This window comes from Rhipicephalus sanguineus, chromosome 3, assembly GCF_013339695.2.
Source record: "Rhipicephalus sanguineus isolate Rsan-2018 chromosome 3, BIME_Rsan_1.4, whole genome shotgun sequence".
Lineage (NCBI taxonomy): Eukaryota > Metazoa > Arthropoda > Arachnida > Ixodida > Ixodidae > Rhipicephalus > Rhipicephalus sanguineus.
The window spans coordinates 195,661,638-195,688,946 of record NC_051178.1 but is presented as its reverse complement, the minus strand read 5'-3'; the positions used below and the strand labels follow the sequence as shown (position 1 = coordinate 195,688,946).

General features: G+C 45.1%; 3 protein-coding genes across 4 annotated transcripts in view; 1 reads left to right on the top strand and 2 right to left on the bottom strand.

Moving 5' to 3' along the window:
• The window catches only part of LOC119387985 (estradiol 17-beta-dehydrogenase 8), a 169,286-nt gene extending 158,472 nt beyond the window's left edge, over positions 1–10,814 (bottom strand). The window contains exons 1-3 of one of the 2 annotated variants that reach the window (XM_049413784.1): positions 10,410–10,814; positions 8,843–9,036; positions 5,620–6,036 (exon numbers count right to left, since the gene is read on the bottom strand). In XM_049413784.1, the coding sequence (XP_049269741.1) occupies positions 5,635–6,036; positions 8,843–9,036; positions 10,410–10,572 (759 nt within the window). In that variant the 5' untranslated portion in view covers positions 10,573–10,814 and the 3' untranslated portion in view covers positions 5,620–5,634. Of the gene's footprint in view, positions 1–3,266; positions 6,037–8,842; positions 9,037–10,409 lie in introns of those variants that run through there. The other variant, XM_037655580.2, reaches the window with a different exon arrangement.
• A 2,779-nt stretch (positions 10,815–13,593) lies between these two features.
• LOC119387984 ((3R)-3-hydroxyacyl-CoA dehydrogenase) lies at positions 13,594–17,775 on the bottom strand. The gene is made up of 3 exons (XM_037655579.2): positions 17,346–17,775; positions 14,904–15,097; positions 13,594–14,040 (listed from the first exon to the last, which is right to left on the bottom strand). The coding sequence occupies exons 1-3, from the start codon at positions 17,491–17,493 to the stop codon at positions 13,630–13,632; spliced, it is 753 nt and encodes a 250-aa protein (XP_037511507.1). The 5' UTR covers positions 17,494–17,775; the 3' UTR covers positions 13,594–13,629.
• A 627-nt stretch (positions 17,776–18,402) lies between these two features.
• LOC119387983 (histidine protein methyltransferase 1 homolog) lies at positions 18,403–27,309 on the top strand. Its single transcript, XM_037655577.2, has 7 exons — positions 18,403–18,782; positions 18,848–18,995; positions 19,072–19,160; positions 19,565–19,636; positions 22,309–22,436; positions 24,826–24,924; positions 27,102–27,309. Exons 1-7 carry the CDS (start codon positions 18,639–18,641, stop codon positions 27,262–27,264), a joined length of 843 nt encoding a protein of 280 aa, XP_037511505.1. The 5' UTR covers positions 18,403–18,638; the 3' UTR covers positions 27,265–27,309.

Here is a 27,309-nt window from a genome sequence, read left to right as displayed (position 1 = left end):
GTCTGCGGTGGGGGCGGTGGAAGATCAATACATCGACTGAGAAGAAAAAGAACAAGATGGCTTTCGCCTTCGAGTCGACTTAGGCAAATGTATAAGTGCCCCTGCGAGTTTTTACGATGCGGCAATAGATGCATGCTGAACGCGCAGCTAGTGCGCGTGCGCGTCATCGAGTGTTGTTGTGGAACGTGTTGTTTGTTTTGAATAGCAAAGTTTCGCAACGTATCGTTTGGGGGGGGGGGGGTACTTTGAGAGCATATTGCTTCACTGTGCATATTTTTCGAACATTTCGTGTGCTAAGGAGAGAGAGAGAGAGAAGGAATATAGGAAAGGCGGGGAGGTTAACTAGACTATACGTCCAGTTTGCTCGCCTACACATGGGGAGGGGAATAAGGGAGGCTTCTGGCGTGCCTTACAGTTTCCGTGTGAAATTGGAAGAATATTGTTTCGTGAAATTAATTGCACTAGACCGCGGTTGCGCTAGCCTAGCTTAGCTGAGCTTGAAATATTTTGGCAAGCTTTGAGTCGGCGCTGCAAAATGGAGTCTCGCTGCAACGGTCTGACATTTGCAGGACGGCCGTTGGCCGGACTACGGTGTGACACGCGAATTTCATTAAATTGTCATCGCACTTACCTGCAGATGTTAGAAGAATACTGCGCAAAATACCAGCAGATCGCACCTACGCCTTGGGGCAATTAACGGTTTTCGAGCTCACTCTTAACGTGAGTCATATGCAGTACGTACGTTATATCGCGGCGTGTGCATTTATTAGGCCTATCACTTGGCGATGCCGTCCATATACGTCAGCGTCAACGTATTAGCGAAGCAACGCCGGCATTGCATTGAAACAACGGATCCGGCAATAAAGCTTATTTCATGCATTCATATCGTACAGTACTCTTGCGCAGCATATGTTAATTCTGTTCTGCTAGAAATTGTGTTTCAGTTAGTTTGCTCACTGAAAAATATCGTGGTAGCCGCGGTTTCGTCAGTCGGTGACATGTTGGCATTGGCTTTCAATGACGTACGCATGCAATTTTTTCAGCCTCATCGCGAATTTATTACTTTTTCGGTCACGCGCCAACAGCGCGTTGTGGTTGCTATGATTACATCCGCTTCGTGACAGTGGCGTAGCCAGGGTGCGACACACCGGGCCCATGCCCCCCCCCCCCCCCCCCCCGGCTTTTTTTTTTTTTTTTGCCATGGCATACAGAGCCCAAAATGACAATCGACCACATCTTCCTGGCCGGCCCCCACTTCAGATCAAGCCCCCCCCCCCCCCCCCAACTCATCACGAAAAAAATTTCCGCCTACGCCCCTGCTTCGTGAGCCATGACATCATCGAAATTCAACCGCCGAGTGCAACGGTCCCGCAGTTGTCGTGTCGCTCACATTTAAATGCACCTTATTCTCGTTGTGTCTTGAATGTACTCAAGTCAATGTATGCGGGCGCGCGGCGGAGCAAGCAACCAAGGCTCGTTTAGCGAGCCGCACGAAATTAGTAAGCGAAGTCACTGTGAGTCACCCAAAAGCGAAAACGCCTCTGACGTACGTCTGTGCCGTCATTACCGGCCGCGGGATAAAAATAATAATTTCTGCTGTTTTACGTACAAAAACCACGATATAATTATGAGGCACGCCGTAGTGGGAAAAGGGGGTGGGAAGGGGGCTTCGGATTAAGTTTGGCCACCTAAATCTAAGTATGCGGGTATTCTTGCGGCATACTAGTTACAGCTTCAGCGATAGTGTTAACAAACACCAAGAAAACTTGGGAGCAATTTTTCTGTATATTTTATTTGGACCGTAGCTAGGGTACTTAATGTGGTCCTGTACAAAGGGTTGACTGCCTAAGACCGCAGTTTTTTAAACCTTTGGGTCAACTGCCCGGATTTCTCGCTTTGTTTTCGCAACGATGCCCGGATGATCTCATTTATCTTCCCGGATGTCTGTTTTTAAGTGCCAGGATAATGGCGCTGGCATTTCGCTCAAAGTCACTTTAAGGTCGCCGACCACGGGGACTAAAAGCATTCCATGCTTAATACTCGATACTCGAAGAAAGTTGAGGCACATCGTAACGAAGGTTAGGAAACCTGTAGTGTGTTTCAAAAATAATTTACTGGCGACACATATGAATGCAAGCAGGGGCGTAGACAGAAATCTTTTTCGAGGGGGGGGGGGGGTTCAACCATACTTTATGTATGTTCGTATGTATATGTGTGCGTGTATACATACGCAAGCAAAACTGAAAATAATTTTTGGGACCCCCCCCCCCTTGGCTAGGCCCCTGACTGCTAGCATGCCGTCACTTCTTTCTCTCGTAGCCAGAGTCGACATGTAGTGATCTACCGACCTGTGTTTTCTTGTAGCGATTTTTAGGAAATCCTTCCTACTCATGAGAAAACTGGTTCCCGTCAGGGCCGTAGGCAGAAATTTTTTTCGGGGGTGGGGGGGGGGGGCACCTCCTTGATTTGAAGCGGGACCGGGCAGGCAGATGAGGTCAAGTGTCATTTTGGGCACTGTATGCCATAGCGAAAAGAAATTTGGGGAGGGGTGGAGGGTGATGGCACGGGCCCGGTGTGGCCCCTCCCCCCCCCCCCCCCTTCGGCTACGCCACTGGTTCCTGTCGCCTTGGGGTCGTTAGACCCTGCTCTTACTTGGTGAGGAGACAATGATACCAATATAATGAGACGACAACGCGCGGAAAACCTGTTCTTGCTTGTCACTGAAACAAGACTCTGTTCTAAAAGCTGTAAGCACTTGTATTTCTTGCCTCCACGAAACCGAGCTCCAGACACTAGCATTCCTCGACAAAATGTTTATGTTGCTTTCTCTCATACTTTAATGTTGCCCCCTCGCTAGACAGTTACCGTACTCATTCTCTGTAACTATGTAGTAAAGGCTACCTGAATGTCCTCAGTACATATTTTGTATGCACCACTTTAGGTCTCTTTCTAAAACTCCCTACAAGATGCTTAAGCTCAACGACACCGAGTTTACAAGGTTGCAGCAAGAATATTAAGGGTCTTATTATTAGACATCCCACCAAAATGCTAGCAGTTCATATAACCAGTGTGAAAAACTTCCGGGAAAAAGCAGCAGATAGTAAACACAAGCGTTCGCAAAGCATGGCCACTAATTCACGTCATCAAAACATCTTTAGCACAATTACTTCAAACAGCTGGCTAAAAAATCCATAGGATAATGCCCAATATGGCTTTTATTTGCACTAAGGTACAGGACCAAATAAAAGATTAGCAAGAAACTGTAATGCAGTGTAATATCGATTTTATTTCCATACCACAAGTAAGCATCACTTTGTTCTAGATTTCACAAAGAGGAGGAAATTCTGCAATGAGACACTTGATGAATATCAGGTGTAATATTTCACCAAAGACAATGACAAAGTTTTTTTTCTCTAACAACTCATTCTTGCCAGACTTCAAGAATACAACGAAGATCCCACTTTGCAAGAATTCTGATGCATATCTTACAAATAACTGGCAGTAAACAACAATAAGATACTACATTTAGAAGACCTCATACAAAAAGCTACAGACATTTGGTTAGACACAAATGTCATATGATAGTCCCATTTTTTGAACATGTCCAGTTAAGATTTCCAAAGAACCAGTGGTACAGGTATCATGTCTTGAAAATATGACAATATATACATAGCTCTCTCAGAAAACCAAATGAACATTGGGAAGCACTTCTGAAGATAGGATAATCTGGTCATCAGCCATGGCCATGTAAATGGTGAGCCAATAGCTGCTGGCTCAGACGAGCTTTGCTTCAGAAATGTTGCGAGTACCATGAAAAGACCTTGCAACCATGCATGCAAATAAAAAATTGTATCATTGTTTGTTCGTTGCAGTTGTCTTTTTAGCCTGCAGTTTACCACTTTTATCACATGCATACAGTTTAGTTTAAAAAGGGGCTGTGCCTACACTCCTTGCATTGTCTCACCTGCTTTTCATGGCTCATTGCCCATTACTCCCAACACATTTCTTACATTATATTTTGTATCTCTTTCAAGCTTTTTTTTGTCACCCAGTCAGTCTATCACGACTCTACTGTTGCATTCTGGTGAGTGTTTCTGCAGTCTCCTTAGAAAATATCAATAATCCACGAGAATGTTTTCACAGCAAAAGAGCTAATAAATTCTACACATTAGCATACGTACTGTGCATAAGCTTGTTACACGTCATATGCGTGTGACAGTATTTGTCTACAAATTGCATAGTTCAACAATTACTAGCTTTCTTGCAGCCAAATCTCTGCTCGTCTTGAAGTTTTCAGTTTTTTACAATAACAATGTACTCATAGGCATGCGCACAAGGGGGGCAGGGTGGTGCTCCACCCCCCGCCTGTCATCTAAAGGGGGTGCCAATTCTGCCCCATACATTTACTCAGTAGGACCTTTCATGTCATTTTTCAATGTGCAAAGTTATGGCTATACATGTTTTTACCGATAATTGCGGACAAGGACCCCTGATGTTGCATTGAAAGAACTGGTTACTTCCAACCTTTACCCCGGAAAGCTGGGAACCAATGTCAGGCCTTTGTGAGAAGCCCGCCATCACTTCATTTTCATTTTTGCATCCATTGTGGAGCTTGTTTTCTTTCAAAGTCTGCCAACGGCAGAAAGGGTAGGGGAGGGAGGGGGGTTGGCTGCTTTGAACAACCCCCCCCCCCCGGATGGAGAGCCCTGTGCATGCCTATGAATGTACTGTTGGCACTGCTCTTAGCAGGGGCGTAGCCAGAAATTTTTTTCGGGGGGGGGTTCAACCATACTTTGTGTATGTTTGTGCGTGCATTTGTATGTGCACGTGTATATATACGCAAGCAAAACTGAAAAAGTTCGGGGGGGGGGGGGGTTGAACCCCCCAACCCCCCCCTGGCTACGCCCCTGGCTCTTAGTTACCCAGCTCTATGGAGCGGTAAATAAAGAATGTGTTAAGTCAGAATATGTAACCTACAAAGAGGCTTAGATGGGGGCATAGTTTCTTTGCAACTAATAAATGTAATTATCTCTTCTCCCTCTCGGTATCACCGTTGTCAGCATTAACGTACAATATTATGACTCAGCAACTCAACAAATTTTGTTAGAAGTTTGTTCACACGTTTTGTCAAGCAAACTTTCAACAAAAGATTTCAATTAAGTGAGAACGGTCCCCTAACTCCACTCCCCTCAGACCAGTGTATCCTAGCAATAGACACACAAATGCTGGGTAAAATAGTAGTGCGTGCATGCACAACGTGCCTGCCAGCAGTGGAAGACAGAACAGTGCTTTATCTCTGCTGCATAGCCACTTGAGCACAGCACCAAATGGCTGTGCAGCAAAATCATAGAAGTTTCTTTGTCATTTGGCAGTAATTGACTATGCATCACTCAGGCCACAAATCAAAAATCAAAAATCTACACAGTTCTCTGCAGCTCCTCAGCATGCGAAATGCAAGTGGACGAATCCTTAAATATTTGTTGCCAATACCTCTTGCAGCTCGTGTGCTTGTGCACAAGGTCTTAGTAATCATCATTTCCATAAAACAATAAAAAGGCGTCATAACATCATTGCACTTAATCCTGCACATAATCCACCACCAAGCACGCCATGAAAAACTAAACCATGCAACATCTACATATACAAGCCACCAGTGACTTCGAGCACCGAACCAGTCACGTAGGAGCTCGCCGGAGAACAGAGGAAAAGCACTGCATCGGCCAGCTCTTCCGGCTTCCCAAAGCGACCCATGGGAATCCTTTCTTTTATCTTCACCAGCACCTTTTCTGGAACACTGGCGACCATAGGTGTCTCTATGAAGCCAGGCATGATGGCGTTGCAACGGATATTATGCTTGGCCAGCTCCAAGGCAACTGTTTTCGTGAAACCCACGACACCAGCCTTCGAAGCAGCATAGTTGCACTGACCCATGTTCCCAGTCTTCCCTACGATACTGGAAATGTTCACTATTGCTCCATTTGGCACACTAGATGACACCATTTCCCGAGCAGCGGCTTGAGTCACAAGGTATGTCCCCTGAAAGAAGAACACAGATTGGCAAGTCACATCATTTGCGCCATTCATGAACAGGTATGCTGTACTGCTGTCAACTGTTTCATTTTTTTAGGCAGGATTTAAGCAGCATTTATGTTCACTGCTCTTGGCCTGCTATCAACAGTGCAAATGTGGTTATAGGAGCGGTTTTAGCCTTCCTGCAAGCCACTAGACTGGATGCACGTATTTGGAGTTGCCCCAACACGACGGGACTATATTCTCACCTCCCTAATTTACCATCATCATTCATAACTCTTTTGCTTCCCTTTCCCTCTTCCCCTGTGTAGAGCAGCAGGCCAGAGCAAACTATCACTTAGGCCGACCTCTCTCCCTTCTGTAAATAAGTTCTCTCTCTCTATGTTCACTGCTGCTGGATGAAAGTCTCTCCCAGAAATCACCATTTACCCATATCTTGCATCAGCTGACCCCATGTTATGCATAGAAATTTTTGAATTTTGTCACACTACCTAGTTCTCCACCGTTCGTGTCTACACTTTTCTTCTTTTGGTACTCCTTCCGTGACTGGTTGTCTCTCCTGAGCAATACACATTCCCCCAATTTCATTCGATCCTCTTAATGTCAGCTTGAACATCAGCTACCCCTGTTTACTATCTAAATCACGCTGCTGTCTCGCTGTCTCTTAAAAATATGCCTAAAATTTTTTGTTCCATCACTCTTAGGGCAATTTTCAACTTCATCTCAAGGTTTATTGTTAACCTCCATGTTTCTGCCTTGAATATCAGGAACAGGAGAACACAAGAAAATGAGTGACAGAAACTATGACTTCATGGTACCCGCCATAAGTAGTTCAACCTGCTTTTATTTGTGAATTCCCTTCTGAAGATCAGGGTCACCCAAAAGACTAATTAGCCACGGTAAGCATACTATCCGAAGGACTCTAGGGGCCCACTGTTAACCATGGATGTGGATTCTCTTGCTGGGCCACTGAACGACAGAACTGTTGTCACCGGTGTAGTGTCGGGCTAGTGTCGGGAGTCGCCAAGCGCCATCTCTGACGCTCAACCGAAAGAGCGAACGGCCTCGAAGATGCCCTACGGTTGCTATGCGCCGGACGGTACGGTATGCGGAGAGAGCGACGCAGCTCAGGTCTCAGGTGGCACGCGGGCTTCTTTCAAGCCCTCAAGTACGTGACTCATCATCCTTTGGTAATGCTCCGGAGCTGATGAGATTCCAAAGGGCATCCTGTCACGTACTCGAGGGCTTGAAAGAAGCCCGCGTGCCACCTGAGACCTGAGCCGCGTCGCTCTCTCCACATACCGTACCGTCCGGCGCATAGCAACCGTAGGGCATCTTCGAGGCCGTTCGCTCTTTCGGTTGAGCGTCAGAGATGGCGCTTGGCGACTCCCGACACTACAACTGGCACATTAACTTTCAATCCTACTCTTACACTCTCTCAGCTAATGAACTCAGGCATTTGTTGCAAGCCATCTCTAGTGCTGCTGAGCAGGACAGTGTTAGTATTGCAGCTTGCCGTTTCAATCCTCCTTCTTTATCCTCAGTATAATGTTCTGAAGTGTGGCACTTAAGTGTTTTTTTTTCAACTAGTCAAACATTATCTGAACTCCTGGGAACCACAGAAAATGGAAAACATACTGCCAAGAACTTAAACAGCTTTTCAGCTTCTGCTTAATTTCTGGAGGTTATACTGTATCATGACGTCACGAACCAGAAGGTGATCACATGGGAGCACACTGTGGCGTTTCGGCACTCAATTCTGCTCACTCAATCGCCTCTTATGCTACTATTCATTGGGAGGACTATGCAGCAGATGACTGCGCAAGCCAAATCGAGTGTCCAAAAACACCATTGTGCTGCTCCCATGTAATCACCTTCTGGGTAATGATGTCAAGATACATTATAAACCTCTAGAACTGAAGTCAAGGTTAGTTGTGGGATCTGTTGTAACAAGTTTTTCAGGGTCATCCAGGTTGGCAGCATTTTTCCTAAGGTTTCAAGCTCTTAAACCATCACTCAACAAACAAACAAAATTAAAGTAGCAAATACCATGTCAGTGCTTCTTTAAGAATTCATAGTATTGAAGTAAAGATCTCATCATGTGCAGCCCCTTTCTCGATCAGAAAGAATTAAGGCAGCTGTGCAACATTTATAGGCATTCGCAAAGTTGTAGTCCTTGATTTCCCAATGCCACTATGACTGCCAATGCCTACACCCAAAGAAAGGCCTTTTCATGATCTACAAAAGTTGTGTAGAGGGGATGGTTGTACCCTGCACATTTCTTAATTACCTAAGTGGTACCACAGATGTGCACTGCATATACCTTTATGAAACAAGCCTGTTCTTTGGGTTGACTGAAGCAGTGTACTATGACTGGATAGCTATACACAAGATAGTTGTAGCACGCAGGTTGGAAGTGTACTTCAATAAATGAACAATGTAGCAGAGCACTTCTTGCAATAACAAAATGTAATACGGTTTTGTTTTACAATTCAGGTTAAAAATAACAGCAGTTTCTTACATATGACATCAGCCAATATTCGACTAGTAGAGGGTCAGATAAATAACTGACAGTGTAAGTACATCTAACAGAAAAATGTTCCTCTCTAAATGCAAACTTGGGTATCACTGTTCCATATCTGATCCTCTGGTAACTTCAACTAACCTCACCTTGCTTGATGTACATTTTCACTGTAAGAGGCAAATGGTTATTTAATCTAAGCATCAAATGTGACATGCCAGATAAAAACAAGGACTTATGCACTAGTGTCTTTGCAATGGCCTGGATGGTTGTGGAGGAGTTAAGTATTACCTTCAGGTTTATCTTCATGACTTCATCAAATGCTTCCTCAGTCATGTCCATAAGGAAGGTGTCCCGAAGAATACCAGCACAGTTGACTACAATGCTCACAGGGGCGGAGTATGCCTTTTTGATTTCGGCGAACATCGACGACACAGATTCTGAGCTTCCAACATCCACTTGTAGAGCACGGTGTTCATGGGAGCCTTCAAAACAAAAGGAGGCATTTTGAGTCACTTTAGTGGCTACTCCCATCTAAATGCCATGACAATGTTTATGACACGGATAAAATGTCGACCATTTGATGAACTTGACTGTGCCATAGACGTTTATGACTGCGAGGTTTAACAATGTAGCAGTAAGATAGCAAGAAAGGTGGACTGGTGTAACTGAATGGCCAATTAGGGCATACTGTGGGCTAATAAAGATATATGACCAACTGAAAAACTGATGACACACACGACAATGAAATTAACTAAAATGAGTTACAGCCCAGGGTTGGAACCGGGAGTGTACTGTTTACAGTGCTCAGCAGTGCCACAAATAAAAACTGCTGGCAGTATTGCATTTTACTCAGGGAGCGCTGTACAAGGCAGCGTACCATGGCAGAGCTAAATATGCTACTCATGCAGGTAGACCGAATACTAGAAAAAATGCGGCTGTTAGCAAAGAGGCGAATAAAACAAGAGACAGTTGCTCTTACGCTTGCTGCACATCACCGTTAACAACTACAAGCATAATTACCAAAATTCCAAGTAGGGCAAACAAGCTTCGACAATGTAACTACAACAGTGAAAAGCTGTCGCTCTCTAAACGCAAGCATCAGACATTCTCTAGATCTGCCACACTCAACTGCCCAAATAATTTCATTGGGTATTCATTCCATTAGTGTATCAGTGGTCATCTCAGCTATGCATAAATTGGGATGTGCAAGATCAAAAATGAGAACTTATGCAATTACGAGGCTGCATCGGCTATTTATAAATGTTAAAGAGAGCCTTCGAAGTGACTCGGAATAACATACAGCTGAGTTAGTTGGGAAGTATTCATTCTAAAAGACAGGGCGTGCAAACACGGACAGAAGAAAGAAGTCAAGACACCACAAACTTTCTTGCAAAGCAAAATGCCGCGATTATCGCACTGATTACACTTTGGTCATAAAAAGTACGCCTTTTGCTACATGCCAACGTCGGGCTTTATGTCAACATTTTGCAATGTCTGCTTATGGATCTTTCCGGCGTCTGTGGTGACTTGGCTCCTTTCTTGTGTCCGTGTTTGCACGCCCTGTCTTTTAGAAATGATTCAGATACGGACATTTACACGATAATATTCTTTCAAAACAAAATGCCGCGATTATCGCACTGATAACACTTTGGCCATAAAAAGTACGCATTTTGCTACATGCCAACGTCGGGCTTTATCTAACGTTTTGCAATATCAGCTTATGGAGCTTTCCTGCAAGTGGTCAGAGGCAGACATGATCACATATTGACGAATGATACACGGGCAACAAAGATATGTGGTTAAGATGTTGAGCAGGAAATGTCAGGGAATGGTTCTTTTTCCCTGTAGTACCTACCTGGCAAATCGTTGACCGTAGTCGCTGCACCTTCCTTGTTTATGTCGGCAGCTACAACGCGCGCTCCCTCGTTTGACAAGGCCTTGCACACAGCGCGACCGATGCCGCTGCCACCACCTGTGACTAGGGCCAAGCGTCCTGCTAGTTGCTGGATACCAGCCATCACAGCGAATAGTAAAATGAACCTGTGATCCTGCTGAAGCCCTATGCCGAAAGCACGTATGGCGCAAAACACGGACTCGCTTCCACAGGTGGCAGAGTGGTTTCCGGTAGTTTAAAGGGACATTAAACACAGTTGTGCAAACACGCAGGTAGTACAGCGCGGCGTTCACGCACCTAGCACATGCTCGATGTCTGATAAGTTTGCTCTCTCTGAATTTGCTTCAGCGGCTCCTCCAACCTCTAGCAAGCACTAGCAAGCGCCGTGCGACAGAAATGAGAACCAAAACACCAAAAGACCAAAATAGAAAACACAAAAGTGAACGTGTGACGTCATTTGTTTGTGTACTGTCCTCGAATGACTTGTTTGTTATTGTTTTCAGCCAATTTGTACAAATATCAACTTTACAATCATATATTTACTTTCTATTTGTATATGCAGCGCCAGAGTAGGAAATATACCGTTTCGAACTAGAAGCGGGAAAATGTGGATCTTCAAACGTGTCGAGTGCGCCATGTTACGCGCCATTTCGTGTCCTGCGTAAATTGTTATGCAATGATTATGGCAGTCTAACGTTTAACTCCACCTCCCCTTCCAGTGAAATTCGGGAGAACTAAATGCTTGCTTTACAGAACAAAATAAGGTAAATATCGGAGCCACCGCTTCCCTTTTTCTGCTTCTTTCTTGAATGAGTTGCCACGCCATATTCATTCATTGTTTTGATACCCATGTTGACACTCTTTTGATTATTTTTTCTGATTGTACAAGCATTTAGGGCGCGATAAGTGTGTTAGTGGAAGAACATGATAGCTGAATGACTACCGTTTATGCCTCACAACAGCTTAAGCCTCATGCAAGATTTTTAGGAGCTGGCTCGCCAGGTTCTTAAGCTGGGACAATGTCCCGCGCCGTAAACGTAACCTAAGTTCCAGAGGCGACCGCTACAGGCGCAGCTCGCGCGAAAGAGAAGTCTTCTTCCTCTTGTTCTTCGAGCGCCTTGATGATGACATTAACGCAGGCAAAACCACACTTCCTCGATTTCCTCGACCACACGTTCGGCCACAGCTGCAAGGTCTGCGACCGCTGGTGGTTCGACAACAACCTGACCACAATCGCTACGATAACAACGTGCGACGTCTTTATATGACAGTAGAGGAACTGTACGGAGCATTCACGGTTTACCCAATTATCTCCGAGCCAGCTCCTCAATCATCATTCACTTCATGGATATGGCGTGATATTTTTTTCTGCGTTTTTCCATTACGCTTTGCTAACGTAGCTGGGATAGAGAGTACATCCTCCCTCTTAGCTCATCCGCACAATATCGTCTACGTACTTAGTTCAGCTTTGATCCGCCCGCTTCTTACCTTTCCACGGTCGAAGTCCACGAATGTCCTTTCAGCAGGGGCGTAGCCAGAGGGGGGGGGGGGTTGGGGGGGTTCAAACCCCCGCGAAATTTTTCAGTTTTGCTTGCGCATATATATACGCGCACATACAAACGCACGCACGAACATACATAAAGTATGGTTGAACCCCCCCCCCCCCCCGAAAAAAATTTCTGGCTACGCCCCTAGCTGCCTTTCAGGCACCGTTGGGCTACATAGACATCTGCATAGACGTGCGCAGGTTCCCCTTCAGAGGGGGCGAAGGTTCGTCGCAGCGCCCTCCCCACTCCCCATTATGTCAATGTATGGCGCTGACATTGCGTCCCCCCCAGGGGCGTAGCCACAAATTTTTTTCGGGGGGGGGGGGTTCAACCATACTTTATGTATGTTCGTGCGTGCGTTTGTTTGTGTGCGTGCATATATACGCAAGCAAAATTGAAAAATTGCGGGGGGTTTGAACCCCCCCCCCCTTGGCTACGCCCCTGGTCCCCCCTCCCTATTATGTCAACGTGTGGGGCTGACTTTGCGCACGCCTATGTACCTCTGCAAACTATAACTCGAGCACAAGAGTTCTAAGCTAGGCTATAGGTGGTTTACGTTGTTAGCATGGTGAATAGCTCAGATGACCGGACAGAGGTCAAGTACTTCTATTCCCAATGAACAAGTGTTATACTATTCGCATTGTTCGCGCTGCATGCCGAATAAACGGCCATCGTATCCCACACCGTGTACGTTCGATTTATACATCCAAGTAAGGTATAATGTTTTGCCTGTCACCAGTAATCGATATCTTGTTTTCATAATAACTTCGTTTTATTTCTGCAGCATCGAGCGACTCAACCGTAATTTCCATGGCGAAATTCCAATAGTATCTCATCCGGTCTGCATCCGTCATTTGCATTATCTCTTCATACGGATCTGACCGATAGCTCGCAGTGACGAATTCACACATGCATACAAATGTGCTCAGACCAATTTTCCTGAAAAAAAGGAAGAAAGAAATAGCTAACTCTGAAGCACGTGTAGGTCGACTGAAGAGTTCATGACTACACCTGATACCTTCAGTCACCGCTGTTAAACTTGCACCGATTATTTGCCACCGTACTTCAGCGCTCGCGTCCCGTCCAGCGAAAGCGCGAGAATGTTCAAACGTCGCCGCTTGGATGCGCATTCCTGATCAAAAACGAAGTATGACTATCATAGCGCAATAAAAACTTCAAGCACTACACGGCAATGATTAAGGACGAAACAACTGTCTTGCCACTGACGTGACAATTCTCTCCGCAAGCAAATCCAAGAGGGGGACGGGGCACGATAAGCCCCATTACCCCCCCCCCTTTTTTTTTCTTTCGCCCTCTATTCAAGACATATGCGCATTGCCGTGCTGAAAAAAAAAACGAAAAAAAGGAAACACACAGAATCAGCTGTTTCGCCACCAATTTTGTCGGTGTGTTTTCCATGAAAAGTGCAGTTCAAGCAGCGATTTCTGCCCTGTGTCACGTTACACTACTTTTTGCCCCATTGTCCCAAATTCACTCCTTAATGGCTCAGATAAATAGAACTTATCTTCGTTTCCACTAAGAGGATCCTCATAAATGAAATAGTTTTGCACATCTGCGTCCCCCATGTAGCCTGCGGCACGTCCATGAGTGCATCTGACAGGACAATATGGCTGTCACGCCGAAAGACCTCCGGTGACTTCGATGGCGGCGCCCGTCACGTAGGAGCTCCTTGGCGACGCGAGGAACACGCAAACGCTCGCGATGTCCTCGGGTTTTCCTTCGCGTCGCATGGCCGAGCGACGGATCAACTTCTGCACCGTCTCTTCGTCCAGCGGAGACAGCAGCGGCGTGTCCGTCACGCCCGGCAGAACCGTGTTGCATCGGATCGCGTACGGGGCGAGCTCCAGCGCGGCTGACTTGCTGAAGCCGATGACACCAGATTTGGCGGCCACGTAGCAAGACATCTTGGGGAAGCCCGTGCTGCCCAGAATGGTCGAGATGTTCACGATCGACCGGTCCTGCTTCTTGGACGTGTCGTCCGCCATCATTTCCCGGGCAGCCTCTTGAGTGATAAGGAAGGTGCCCTGCGCACGAGACACTTTGTTACGCGGTGATTTGTGATACAACAAGGCGTCCAATCAAAATTCAAAATACGTTTCCCGTACTTTTGTCTGTCATTTGACTTCCATAAATGAGCACGAGCATGATTTTCAATACTTCAAAGCCGAAATGAGAAAGTGTGATTCGTTCTGTAGATCATGTACAGTACAATATAGAGCCAAGCATTCAGTAGCGCAGCAGGGCACTGCAACATAGATTGCACTCACGAGGTGGATTTGAAACCTTTGGCAAATAATGGTAACCGCGCCCTAGTCTTCCGTTTCCATTATTCTGCGGAAGCTAACTAAAACGAACTGAAGTTCTGTTTGTTTGGTGTGGATGTCGGTCAATAGAGTTTGCGCGTTGTTGGTGATCAGTCACAGCTCAGAAACCAGTTTACAGGGATTCATCTTCAAATCACTCAAAATTACGTTTGAAATCAAAAGAATTGGGTGTCCGATACAGATTGCGCTATTAGTAGTACGCCGCCGTACGCCACCATCGGCTTTCAGAGTCGGCGCAACGTAACGGTCGTGACTCGCGGAAGTTCTCAGCTTCTATCTACAGATACTATAGCTATTTCCGTGTTTACTTTTCAAAGCGAACAAAAAAAAAAAGAAAAAGGACAACCATTTTCCTGAAAAGGCCGTAATCGCATCTCTTTCAAGGCGTGGCCACATCGTCCGTGCCAGTAATTTCGCGTGTATTCGAAAGCATTTCCTTCCCGCCCAAGGGTCAGGGGCTCTCAAAGAGCACATTAAGCCATTAGCAAGGTCGTTATAGCAATGCGGTCGTGCACGCTTGGCCACTTCTATAGCTGATGAAGTGCTGCTTGATGACTGTATACCTTGAGGTTGACGCGCACCATCTCGTCGAAGGCCCGCTCGTCGGTGTTGAGGAGGAAGCTGTGCGTGAGGCAGCCGGCCGAGTTGACCACCACGGTGGGAGCGCAGCTGTACAGCCGCCGGATGGCCGAGAACAGGTCGCGCACCGAACGGCCCTCGCCCACGTCCACCTCCAGCGCTTGGTGGTCCGCCTCATCTGAAACAATGGGCATACATATACATAGCATCTCTATGTTGCCCTTTTGCAGGCACACGCAAAATTAGAAGATATAGATACAAAAACAAACAAACAAAAATAATTAAATGAATAAACATAAGAAATAAAAGAAGAAAAAGTACAGCAGACACTCGATAAGTGAAGCCTTCGGACAAGTGAAGGCTTCACTTGTTGATAATAATAAATAATAATTGTTGGGGTTTAACGTCCCAAAACCACGATATGATTATGAGAGACGCCGTAGTGGAGGGCTCCGGAAATTTCGACCACCTGAGGTTCTTCAACGTGCACCTAAACCTAAGTACACGGGCCTCTAGCATCTTCGCCACCATCGAAAATGCGGCCACCGCGGCCGCATTTGCGATCCCGCGACGCTTCACTTGTCGAGTATCTACGGTTCCTTTTCTCTCTCTTTCTATCTCTTCGTTTTTTTTTTCCTTTTTTTTTTGTCGAGTTCCCCTTGTTTCCTTCTACTACTAACATCATGTGTAGCAATGCATGCCTTCCCCAGCGCAACATCCGCACCGCTACATCGATGGAGCTATACCAAGCAGGCCCATCGAAGCTCTGCTATACTTAGTAGTTGAAAATATTAGCAGTTGTACCAAGTAAAACGCACGCCTCTGCGCCTTCAAGCAGGGGCCTAGCCAGAAATTTTTTTCGGGGGGGGGGGGGGGGGTTCAACCATACTTTGTGTATATTCGTGCGTGCGTTGTATGTGTGCGCGTATATATACGCAAGCAAAACTGAAAAATTTCGGGGGGGGGGGGGTTGAACCCATTCGACATTCGCTACGCCCCTGCCTTCAAGCCTTGTGGGTGTCGTCGAACATGACGGACGAAAAGTCAGTATTACGCGAAGTTTAAATTTCGTGTCATTTCAGACGTAGCAAGCTTTGGCGTTGATCACGAGATAAAAACGCGTGCACTATTGTTTTATTCCATGAAAAAAAAAAAAACCTAAATGAAACTTGACCAAATCTGATCGACACAGGATTACATAGATCGGATGGATTGATTCCCTTGATATTATTAGACTAAGCCATTCGACATTTGCTGCTGAATGGGGCCCATCATTGACAAATACGTGTTTCAGATAAGTATGTGCAATCGCACTGTGATAATTAACTTACAAATGCACGGTGGCTTGCAGCGGCATATTATAAGACGGTATCATGACTTTTTTCTCGTTGTCGGTTTTTCTTTACGCTACTTCTTCACCATTGCGCTTGAGTGCTCGCCCAATACCCTCTCTATGGTCATCATGGCTAATCGCTTATCTTCTGACTTATCTACCTCAGTTTATCTGAAGTGGAGAGAACATGAAACGGAGCTGATGACTGAGAAAACAAAAAAGGAAGATACCAGATCCGTGGTGTGCGGTTCGATATGAAGCCTTTGTTGCCTGAACAAACAACACAAAGGAAATCAGATCGGTGATGCTGGAGTGTCATATACGGTTATCTTGGGAAGAGCCAGGTCCATCCTGTACTTCAGCTGACCCACGTTCCGGCTTACGTGCTACTGCAGCTGTAGCCGATTGTCGGGTGAGGTAATGTGCAGAATCTAAAACGCGTAGACGCGTATTTGTACACTGATTGCACCTGTCACTCAAAGGGATAGTGCGCCTTCTCGTTCAACGTTCAGATCTGTAATTCCGCGCACACACTTTCATTTCCAGAGTTGAACGCTCGCTCGACGTGTCCTCAATATAGGCCGAATGTTTTTCCTATGTTTTGCTTTGGTTAAACATGCACTCACAAAGTAATCTGAATTCTTGTAAAATGTTTTTAAGAAACGTATTAGTAAAATGAAAATAAATCGTATATGTTTCTTCTTCTCATATGTTTTCCTTTTTTCCGTGTCAGTGAAGGGACCCAGCTTCGTCTGTGAAGAATAATACGTACATTAAAGAAACACATGAGTGCAGATTTTTTTTGTTTTTGTAATTTCTTACATTACAGCCATAATATACATATATATTACTATGGCCTTATGCATCTGCACAGCGAAGTCAGAGCTCCGGGACAATAAAAGCCGCATCACAGTTCCTTACACAAAGAACACGCTTAATTTTTTTTTTACGGTACTTAAAATCACTCTGGCTGTGAATCAGTGCGTCATGTTTCATTTAATAACTGTACAGTTAGGTAATTACATTACGAGAAAGCAGTGCGACTGGTGTTTTGACGAGGGCCTGCAGCGCCAGATAATTTCGAAGTACTCACTGGGCATCATCCGGAGAGTGTCCCGCGCGGCATCTTTGTTGACGTCAGCGATGACAACTCGAGAACCTTCCTGGGCCAGACCAAGGCACACGGCGCGGCCGATTCCGCTGCCCCCGCCAGTCACGAGCGCTAGCCGTCCGCTCAGCATCGCGTCAGTCGTCAAGATGCGCGGCAATTAAGGAACCGAGCGCGCGGTTTTCACGTGCTCGGCAGCACGCTCGCAACGCGCAGACTCCGCGGATAGAAGGTCCGAGAAGTGCCTTCAAGCGGTGCTCGCCGACTCTTGAACGAGGAGGTTTCGGTCCTTTTTTCTGCTCCGCAGCTGATAGCACGTCGCCCGAACGTCAGATAACACTTTTGAAAATAAATACAGTGTTGACGTCGGGTCGGTCTCTGTATTTCAGGACCTGCACGTGAATACGCGTATGCACGCCCGAGAGAGGCGTCCGCCTAGCTTCCTTGTCCTGTTGTTTATTGTCGTCGTATAGTGGACGGGGACGTTCGAGAGGAGCGCGACGCGGGACTACGTAATACAAGCCGCTTGGCAACAGATCAAGCTGGCGTACGTGTTATGCGCTCTCTTGCAGATGCTCGGACTTCCGCGCTCTCTCTCATTTTCCAAGCCATGTGTTATCGTGTTTTTTTTTTTACTTCGCTCTCTCAACGGATACCCACTGCGCACATGTGTGGCACACACATGACCGGGCGTAGAAAGTGCAAGGCGTAAAGATCTCAAATGAGTTACACTTTTATAGCTTGCGTTTCTGCGAATGAAGCGAGAACGGTGAATGCGTGCTTCTGAGAAGTCCACGTTTGCCTTCCTTGCGCGCAGTTTAAACGAATTATTTCACTCCAGTATGTTGGCACTGACCTCGAGACCATATTAGGCGTGTTTCTTTCGAACAGCTTACTTGAGCACAGCAGCTATTCGTTTTTATCATAAGGCTAGCGTGACTTCAGAATCTCGAAGAAACCGAAACTGTTTTTCCGCTACAACGAAGCCGAAACTGGAATTTGTAACTGGTCGCGCCACAACGTGGCTAATTTAACAACTAATACGAACATGGCGCGCTCCACGAGTGGCAGCATGTCGTTTTCTTGAACACATATCTGTTTACGTTACCGCTATTTATTCTATGATAATGCGTTTTCAGGCTGTCGTACAGACACAGAGTTATCGTGCAAATGTTATAGGCGTCGCATACTAGTGCTGTCAACTGTACATATCTGATTCGGAACTTGGTTTGCGTGTGAGCTCCCGACGTCGCAGACCGAAGGAAACCCCAACTCGACATGTCTTTCTCATTTAAGTTTGATATACCGGATGCTGAGGACGCGGACTTGAACCAGATCGAGCCTGTTGGTTCGGAGCGCAAACACTTGGCCAAGCCTGTTGCACCTTATGAGGAGGTCCTGCCGAGACAGGAGCTTGAAAACGTGAGACCTACACCTTGCGCTGTGCTCTTGCCTGAGGTTGTTTAACTTATGTTTTGAAATTTCAGCTACATGAAAGTCTGGAGAAAAGCATGTTGGACTTGACATCTATCAAGGTAACATTCCTAGTTGGCGGCCAAATGGAAAGTCTCCTCAGGGGTGATGTTCTCGAGGCGACTGAAGGGAATCTGGACATAGTTCCCAGTGTTTACGAAGGTAAGCTCGTTATTAATTTTGATTAGTTCTGTCTGAATTCATCATTCTACTTAAGAACAACTCTTCCTTGTTTAAGGTGGTATGAAGGTTTGGGAATGCTCCATTGATTTGGCGGAGTACATTGAAAACCATCTGAGCATTGATGACGAAAGTAAAGTACTTGAGGTAGGTTTCTCAAATCTACCCTTATACTTTTTTTTTTATCTCATGCAGATAAGGCCAAAATGCAGACACGCAAAATCACGATAAATTGCTTATCGTAGTGTCTACGTCGCCCTCGCACAATTTCATATATCAGCAGGCCCAACCCACAGTAATGCTCTAGTAATGCTGGACAAATATTTGATAGGCAACATTTTCCTTGTTGCAAGTTTTGTAATGCTTTCACGGTGTTTTGTTTCCTTACTGAAGGATCAGTGGTGAGATCAAGGATAACAGTAAATGCCTCGTTTTATAACCAACAATAAATGAGCGTTCAAGTGTGTGAAGTGTGAAAGACACTGTGCTTATTATATCACGAATAAGAATAGCTTTAAATTTCACTGTCTCTTTGTGTGGTATTTTTGCAGCTCGGGTGCGGTGCTGGCCTTCCAGGTCTCGTGGCCTGCCTCAAAGGTGCTTTCGTGGACTTCCAAGACTATGTGAGTTTGACATGAGCGCAGTCTTCGAATTACATTCCTTTTTTTCATGCATTCGTAAACTAATTTATATAGATCTGACGCAGCCGTCCAAAACTACACCAATAAGGTAAACTGTCTTGGATCAGTTCGGTTAATTACCATGCAGACAGACACAGGATACTGGCAGTTTAATTCCTTGTATAAAAGACGTCTTTCTTTCTTTCCTCCTCTTTCTGATGCTTCGTGTTTGACTTTCAGTAATGTTCCAGTGACTGTCAAACAACACACTTTGCAGTACAGTGAATATGTGTGGGATTGAAGCACTTCTTGATTTTGAGAGCACCCTTCAGCCCTATGACATTGGTGCATACAGCACAGGCCTCCGCAATGCATCATTTTGCTTCCTTGGCCTTAACCACACTTTGCCTGCATGTCCTTCGAGATCACACAAAGTTATCCATATGACCTGCAGATTGCACTATCTCTGGTATCAGCCCATTTCACTCTTACACTATCCAGCATCTCTGCTGTTTACTGAGTAAAAAGACTGACCAAGCAGCCCCATAACAATGTGGGGCAATAGGCAACCAAAGGTTGGCTTTATGGTAAGCATATTATGTGAGAACAGCCTCACATCAGCATAGGTGGTTCGACAGTACCGCCTGCTGATTCTTCACAATACCATTTCTATATTTATCGAGAAACTATTGTGTGTTTGCATTTTATGGCTTACAAGAACCTACTGCTTGCGGACGATTATATTTATGATCTCCTTCTCACCACTGCCTTGCCTCCTCAACTGAGACACACTGGCAGTCGCAACGCTCTCATGAGTGCACTCGACAGTTTGAGCTTCGCCCAGTCATGGCCTCTGAGATTGCACGCCGACAGGTTGCACGCAATCTCAGAGGCCATGGCCCAGTGTGCCCGGCAGCACGCCATCTGGCAACAGAGATGAAGCTCGCGGAGTGGTTGATACCTGCTCTGACAGGTGCTGCCACGCTACCAGCCGGTCTTATTTTATTCTCCTCTACGGTGACAACCTGCAAAGGCATGCGGACAAACAAAAAGAATTTGACAACGATCACCGATAAGCGTAAACTCGCGCAATGTGGTTGTGTCTTCAGGGGTGAAGTTACAGCCGCAGGCACGTGGATCGTGGCGTTGGCTGGAGAGCAAGTGGCACGACACCCATTGCAACAACGAGCTGAAGTGATTCCACTCGCCAGATGCCTCACAAACATTACATTACAGCTTTACAAGTCACTAATTGCTAGGTATGTCTTATACAGCACAGCTAGGGCAATTCATTGTGTCCAAGAAGAGAAACCTAGAGATAAACACTGTCGCTCAGCTCACGTAAACACGGAGGACGTTGTAACACAGGCAGATGACGCTCGCTGCTGAGCGTCATCTGGAAGAATCTCAAGGGGGGACACACATCTTGCCATGGTGGCCATTTTGTTTTTATAAATATAGGTTTTATTTTTATTTATATAAGCATAAAATCATGCTTTGTAAAAATTTTAAAAACTAGCATGGGGTCCCAGCTTGTGTAATTGCATTGTTCTGTTGTGTCTTCTCTGCACCGGTCGAGTGGCAGTTGCGATTTCAATAGTCTCACACACCTGAGGGGTACTGAACACAGGTACACACAACAACATAAATAGCCATTTGAAAAAGCTGAATGTGTTATATTTAACTGTCAAGCAATTCAAGCATATGATGTTTGAAAGATAAATCTCAAGGGGGGACACATTCAAGGGGTTTCCCCCCCAGCCTGAACGCAAGGGGGGGGGTCGGACCCCCCTGACCCCCTTGCGATTTACGCCAATGCTCGCTGCCCACAGAAGGTGGTGTGACGTAGACTGGGCATATCCAATCAGATCGGTTGCCGGGTGCTACGTGTATTGGAACAATTCTGCGTGTAAAAGGCGCGAGAAGTTGAAAACTCATTCGACTGAGCCACTGCGATCTGTAGCAATTCACATGTTTTTCACATGTTTATACATGTTCACGTTTATACGAAATTGTCGAAACTATTTCTGGGTCCCTTTAAACGAGGTTATATTGGAGGTTCTTTTCAAGTTTCCCAATCATTAAAAAAAAAAATTATTGTGAGAAATGGGGACTGTGGTATAAAACAAGCAAAAATCTAAACGTAAAGTTACCTAGCTTTAGTTTCAGTAATGCAGTGTTATACATAATTGTGAAAAGTCATTATCTGTTACTTTTAGTGTGATATAAATATTACATTTTAGTTTGAAGAAGTGAGAGTTGCTGTCCTGAACGAAAAGCTGCTGTTGTTGACATTTGCAAAGGCCTATCGTAATATTATGGCACAAAAAAATGTTAATCTTCATAAATATGCTGTTAACAATGGCAGCCAAAAGTTAATAAACTTATTTTGATTACGGCATTCAGTTTTTGGCTTTCACCAGTAAAAAAAAAAACTAAGCTTGTTTAAATACAAGTGGCTCATATACAGTCCACTGCTTATATAGCAGAAAGATATGTGGCCACAGCGGTCCTACAGAACATTTTTTGTTACCTTCAAAGTTTATGATAGCAACATACGAAAGCAATGTCGTTTCTCATGAGTTGTTCGACAGATTACAGGAAAGTGTGGTGTACTACTGCTAATTTTGTCATGATGCTATGTAACGTGTCATCTATTCCTTCTCCTATTTCAGAACAAGCAGGTGTTGGAGCTTATCACCATACCCAATGCCTTTTCCAATATTGGTGCTCGGGTGAAGAAAAGGTGTCATTTCTTTGCAGGCGATTGGAGTGCATTAGCAGACAACATTGCGCCATCTCAGTAAGTGCTTTTATGGATTTTGTTATGCTGACTGAGTTCACTAGTTTGGAACTAAAATGCACGACGAATATTGTTTAGGTGCAGTTGTATCCACACACCTTCCCAATGTTAATGTGTATTTACTGAAGCTTTTTACCGGGACAGCTGGCCCAATGTGTTGACAGAGAGAATTATTGTGAATTTTTGTGATTAATTTTTACTGCAGCACATGCGCGTTGTGCTGCAGAGCTCTAGGACATATGTTCAGTCCCATTTAAAAAAAACTTATTTTATTTTTTTTAAATGTATCTTCAAGTGGGCCATTGGTATCGCACGAAAGCAAATGGAGAAAGCGAGGACTAAAGGAGGTTACGACATGTTGGAGACCTAGAGTGCCATTGTTGGATTCTTGTGCAAGTCGTCACGGGAGCTATGGAGTGGAACAAGCACTCACTTGAGAGTACAGGCCACCGATGTTAGTTGCTTGGATTTCATTGTCTGTAGAGTGAGGGCAAAAATTGGGGGACCCGTAAAATTCGCCTTTAAGAGTTGAACGCGATAGCAAAATCCGGCCCCTAGTGCGCACTTCAACCACTAAGTGCACACTTATTAATATGTGTTGTTACACACACACGCACGCGCACACAGACACACGCGCGCACGCGACATGGTCAGGCCAGGAAGCGGAGGTCAAACGCCAACAACACCATGAAGATGTCTTGCTGAGAGCCAGGGAAGTCGAAATGAGGTGTCGTCACCTTGATGTGGATCCCCAACTACAAGCGCGGGAAGCCGATCACAGGCGTCAGCGGCACCAAAATGACGCAGAACTTCGAGCTCGAGAAGCGGAGGCCAAGCGTCAGCGCCGCCATGACAACCCTGACATGACAGCGACTACTTGACATGGATGTCCCGCCGGCACTCATCGATTAGCAAAGGCTCTGCTGCAGTCGCATGGCCTCCGAGATGGCAGTCGTGCGGCGCGTTTGCCATCTCGGAGGCCATAATTTTTGCTGTTTGTTTGATATGTTTTCCGCTGGGTGGACATAGTTGTCCGTCTTGGAGCTGTTTGTAATATTGTGTGTGTGTGTGTCTTTAGCATGGTTTTTAGCAGCGATGGCTGCACTATCCCGGCCTTTTTCGAAGCGTGGTGTCACGTAAAAAACGTAGTTTGATGGCCTCGCCAATGCGCCTACATATCGCCAAATGGGCTTATTTTCGTCGTGACACCTGCCGAACAAAATGCGTTAAGGAGACTCCTTCCACTACATGGCATTTATGTAGTGTTTTTTTTCCTGAAGCAGCTGCAAGTAACATCGTGGCTTTGTGGCAGGACATCTGCTTGCCACGCAAACGGCCCGGGTTCGATCCTCAATGGGACCGAAGATTTTTATTGTTTATTTTATTTGCATTTTTCTCGATTTTTCGCTCACGGACCATTTTTCGCTCACAAGCGTCGGCAGCGACGCCGACACCGGAATTTCTGCGACACGAGCTCTCTAACGCTATCGTGTTAAAATACTGAAATACCCGTGTACCATGCGTTGGGGGGGTGCACATTAGAGAATCCCAAGTTGTCAAAATTGACCATCATGTTAAGACACATCTTAACTGCTGCAGCTCACTGCTGCAGCTCACGTAATCATATAGTTATTTTAATGTATAGAATTCAAGAATTTCATGTGTGCATGGGAAAAAAGGCATTACTGTGAATTAAAGATGCAGCACTACATTGGCAAGGATGAAAAAGGAGAGAAATAGAGTGGGAGAAGTCCACATTTCTCTCATCTTGCAACACAGCCTTGCATTTCAAGCATTGGAATGTGAAGTGCTAATGATTAGCCAGGTTTCATTGTCTGTGCAGCTACATTCCTCATGTAGTGAATGATGAGTTCTTGGGTGCTTAATAGTGCCACCTTTGCAGGTCGTTTGCTAGTTAGGGGCTGTTAATGTTTAGAAAATTGGCAGTTGCAGGCTTCGATTTCGTTGCACTTGGCCTTTAAGTCGGCAACAACCCATGACCTGAAAGCTGTTGAGTCTTATCTTATGATGAGCAGACAAACATTTTTTGCATGCATTGCACTTCTGCTATATCTGTTAAAATAGAAGGGCACAGCATCTTTTGGTTGCAAGTTACTGCCTCAAAGTAGATTGTGGCACTGAAAGACAATAATTTTGCCATGTAAACAACAATATGCTTCTGATTTCAAGTTTGCAAGGTTCAGAGAGGCAGTATTCTTGTGCAGTGTGGTTCAGGGTACTTCCTTTCATGTTTAGTCTGGTTGCGAGGCTTGCAGTATGCTTCCGAATCAAAGTTTTACTCAATAATTATAGCCTGTCTGTATTATTCTGGGAGTCCTCTATGAATGTGAGGTAGTGAAATGTATCAAACGCCTTTTTTATTTCCCAGATATGATTTCATCCTGACAAGTGAAACCATTTACAACACCACCAGTTACCCGTCCTTGATTGCAGTTCTGAAGAAGGCAATCAAGCGCACTGGTATTGTGTATCCTTTACTGCTTTGTCTGGCCCAGGGGTTTCAAATCACCTCAGCTAGCAGGCTGCAATCATGAAATTTAGTCTCCTGATGGGCCGGGATGGTGGAGAAAGATAAGGGTGGGGGAGGGGGGGGGTGTTGAATACAATGTGAGCTAAGGTTGCCATTTGACAGAACTTTCCCATATCCCATATAAGGGCCATTTCTGAAGGGGATTTTACGTCAGGTTTGGAGAACCATGTCGATACTGAGTTCCAGAATGACTGAAATCTAAATGCTGATTCTGAAATATAGTTTTTATTCCACAGTTACGTTTTAACACATGGTGAGCGGATGGGGTGCCTCACGAAAAAAAATGCCCGAGACCAGTCTCATCTGTAGTTCATAAACATACTTATTAAGGAAAAAAATATGAGACGAAGACAGTCATGTGCGGGCCGCTAGCGAAAGGTCCGCGGGCTGTGTGTTTGAGACCCCTGATCTAGCCAATGTGAAATATTTTGCCTGGCAAGAACATTGGTAGCCTTGAATAGCACATACAGTATAACCCCATGGCTATGTTTCCTAGTGGGCAGCAGAAAAAGAATGCACGATCCAGGAAAATGTAACATCCGATAACAATTGCCTAAAACAGGACTGGTGTTACGGAGCATAAGCATCAAGGAAACGTAACAGAAACATATCAACAAGGCTTTAATGTGGTCGATCTGTTCTTACAGTGCTCAGCTACAATCCCAATATTTTGAGGTTTACAACAAAATTTGAAAGGACGCATGGGGAAGTGCAATAAGCTCTGTAGATTAATGTGCTGATTATGACGTTGAGTGAGCGTTAAACAAAGGTGCGGATTGGAGAACAAGCGAGGGGTGACTAAAAAGTGACAAGAATAGTTTTACTGAACTGGAAGCATAGCTAATACAGATGCGTGCTGCTACGTATGTGTATTGCATAATTGTTGCCATTAGTTGGCCAAGCATTGTGCTTACGTAATGCTTTGTTACATTGCTTTTTTTTTAGTCTTTGTTGCCCTCTGCTTTGTCTTGCATCAGACATAAAAAAATGTCTGATTATTAAATTTTGTTCACTCTTATAATATTTTGTTATGTGAAAGAGCTTGTTTACTTTTAATTAAAGACGACATCCCGAGACTTCGCGAAGAATGTGGTCTGTTCAGAATTGATTGGGCATTATAAAACAATAGCAGAAAACAGTCATCATCATCAGGTAACTTAGCATAAAAATACGTTTTAAAGCATGACTGTGTTCTGGCTCGACACAATTCTGAACTTAAGCTGGCTTAACTGTGCCTTAGATTAAAGGGGCCATGACATGGTTGCCCAAAAATTTGCAGTTTTCACCAAAATATAGAAGTAGAGGCTCTAATGTACCTATACATATATGAAAAATACACTATACAAGAGTACTTCAGTGCAAAGTAAGCCCTAGAAGTCGCCGGCTATAAACCCCGCCCACCGCCGGCCACCGCCATTTTGCCATGGTGTTTATGACATCATGTGCTGCATGCAGTGGAGATGTCGTCTTCTGCCAAAGTGTCGGCCGCTGCAAATCGTTCACTTTCAATGCCAAGCTGAAAAAAAAGCTGAAATAGCTCGATTTCACATGCAGCTGACCACGGAACAAAATCGTTTACAGGGATGCAGACGCTCGCACAGTAAGCAAATTGTAACCCCACAGTTCATGAGTGCACCATTGTTGCCCAACTCTCAGGCTGCTTGCTTGTTTATAAAAATATTCAATTATAAGTTAAGCACTCGACCAAATGCGCTAAAATTTAGCCAGCTTGTTTGTGAATGCACAAGGATTAACACCCATAACGCAGATTATGGTAGAAAATTGGGCGGTGTCATGGCCCCTTTAAGCTGGACAGTTCTGGCTTAAACTGGGCCTATATTTGAAGACGCAGTGTACCCTAACAGAAGAGGACACATTTAATTAAAAAGCCATTAGTAAGCACCATCAAATAACTGCTCAGCATAAGGACAAAAAATAAAGGCATTTGCCTGAAATACAGCCTGTAATTTATGAGAACGGATAACTGGGCTAGTTTGTGGGAACTCATGTTAAGGCAGGTAGCGCAAAAGAAACACGGACTCAGGCGAAGAATAAGTACACAGGACAAGCGCCATCACACTAGAGAAAAATGTGATCCTTTACAAAACACATAGCCTTGTTGCTGCCAAAACTTGCTACTTTGGAGTTGGAGGTGGCACGAGGTTATTTGAAGATGCTTTGGCCGTGGACGGATTTTTCACATCACGTGTTGTTTTCATCACGGACTCCGGTGTGCAACGAGAAATTCTGGAATTGCGTGTTGTGCCTCCGCCCTGACATTGCCCGCAGGCATGCAATAAACTCTTTTGTACAGACCAGCCT

Bases quoted from the DNA above. Each gene is read 5' to 3' on its own strand.
- LOC119387984 (XM_037655579.2), bottom strand. From the start codon at position 17,493: ATGCTGAGCGGACGGCTAGCGCTCGTGACTGGCGGGGGCAGCGGAATC. The intron at 15,098-17,345 runs GTGAGTACTTCG...CCATTGTTTCAG, and splicing joins CACTCTCCGGATGATGCCCA to ATGAGGCGGACCACCAAGCG. The intron at 14,041-14,903 runs GTATACAGTCAT...TCTCGTGCGCAG, and splicing joins TGGTGCGCGTCAACCTCAAG to GGCACCTTCCTTATCACTCA.
- LOC119387983 (XM_037655577.2), top strand. From the start codon at position 18,639: ATGTCTTTCTCATTTAAGTTTGATATACCGGATGCTGAGGACGCGGAC. The intron at 18,783-18,847 runs GTGAGACCTACA...TTGAAATTTCAG, and splicing joins CGAGACAGGAGCTTGAAAAC to CTACATGAAAGTCTGGAGAA. The intron at 19,637-22,308 runs GTGAGTTTGACA...CTCCTATTTCAG, and splicing joins TCGTGGACTTCCAAGACTAT to AACAAGCAGGTGTTGGAGCT.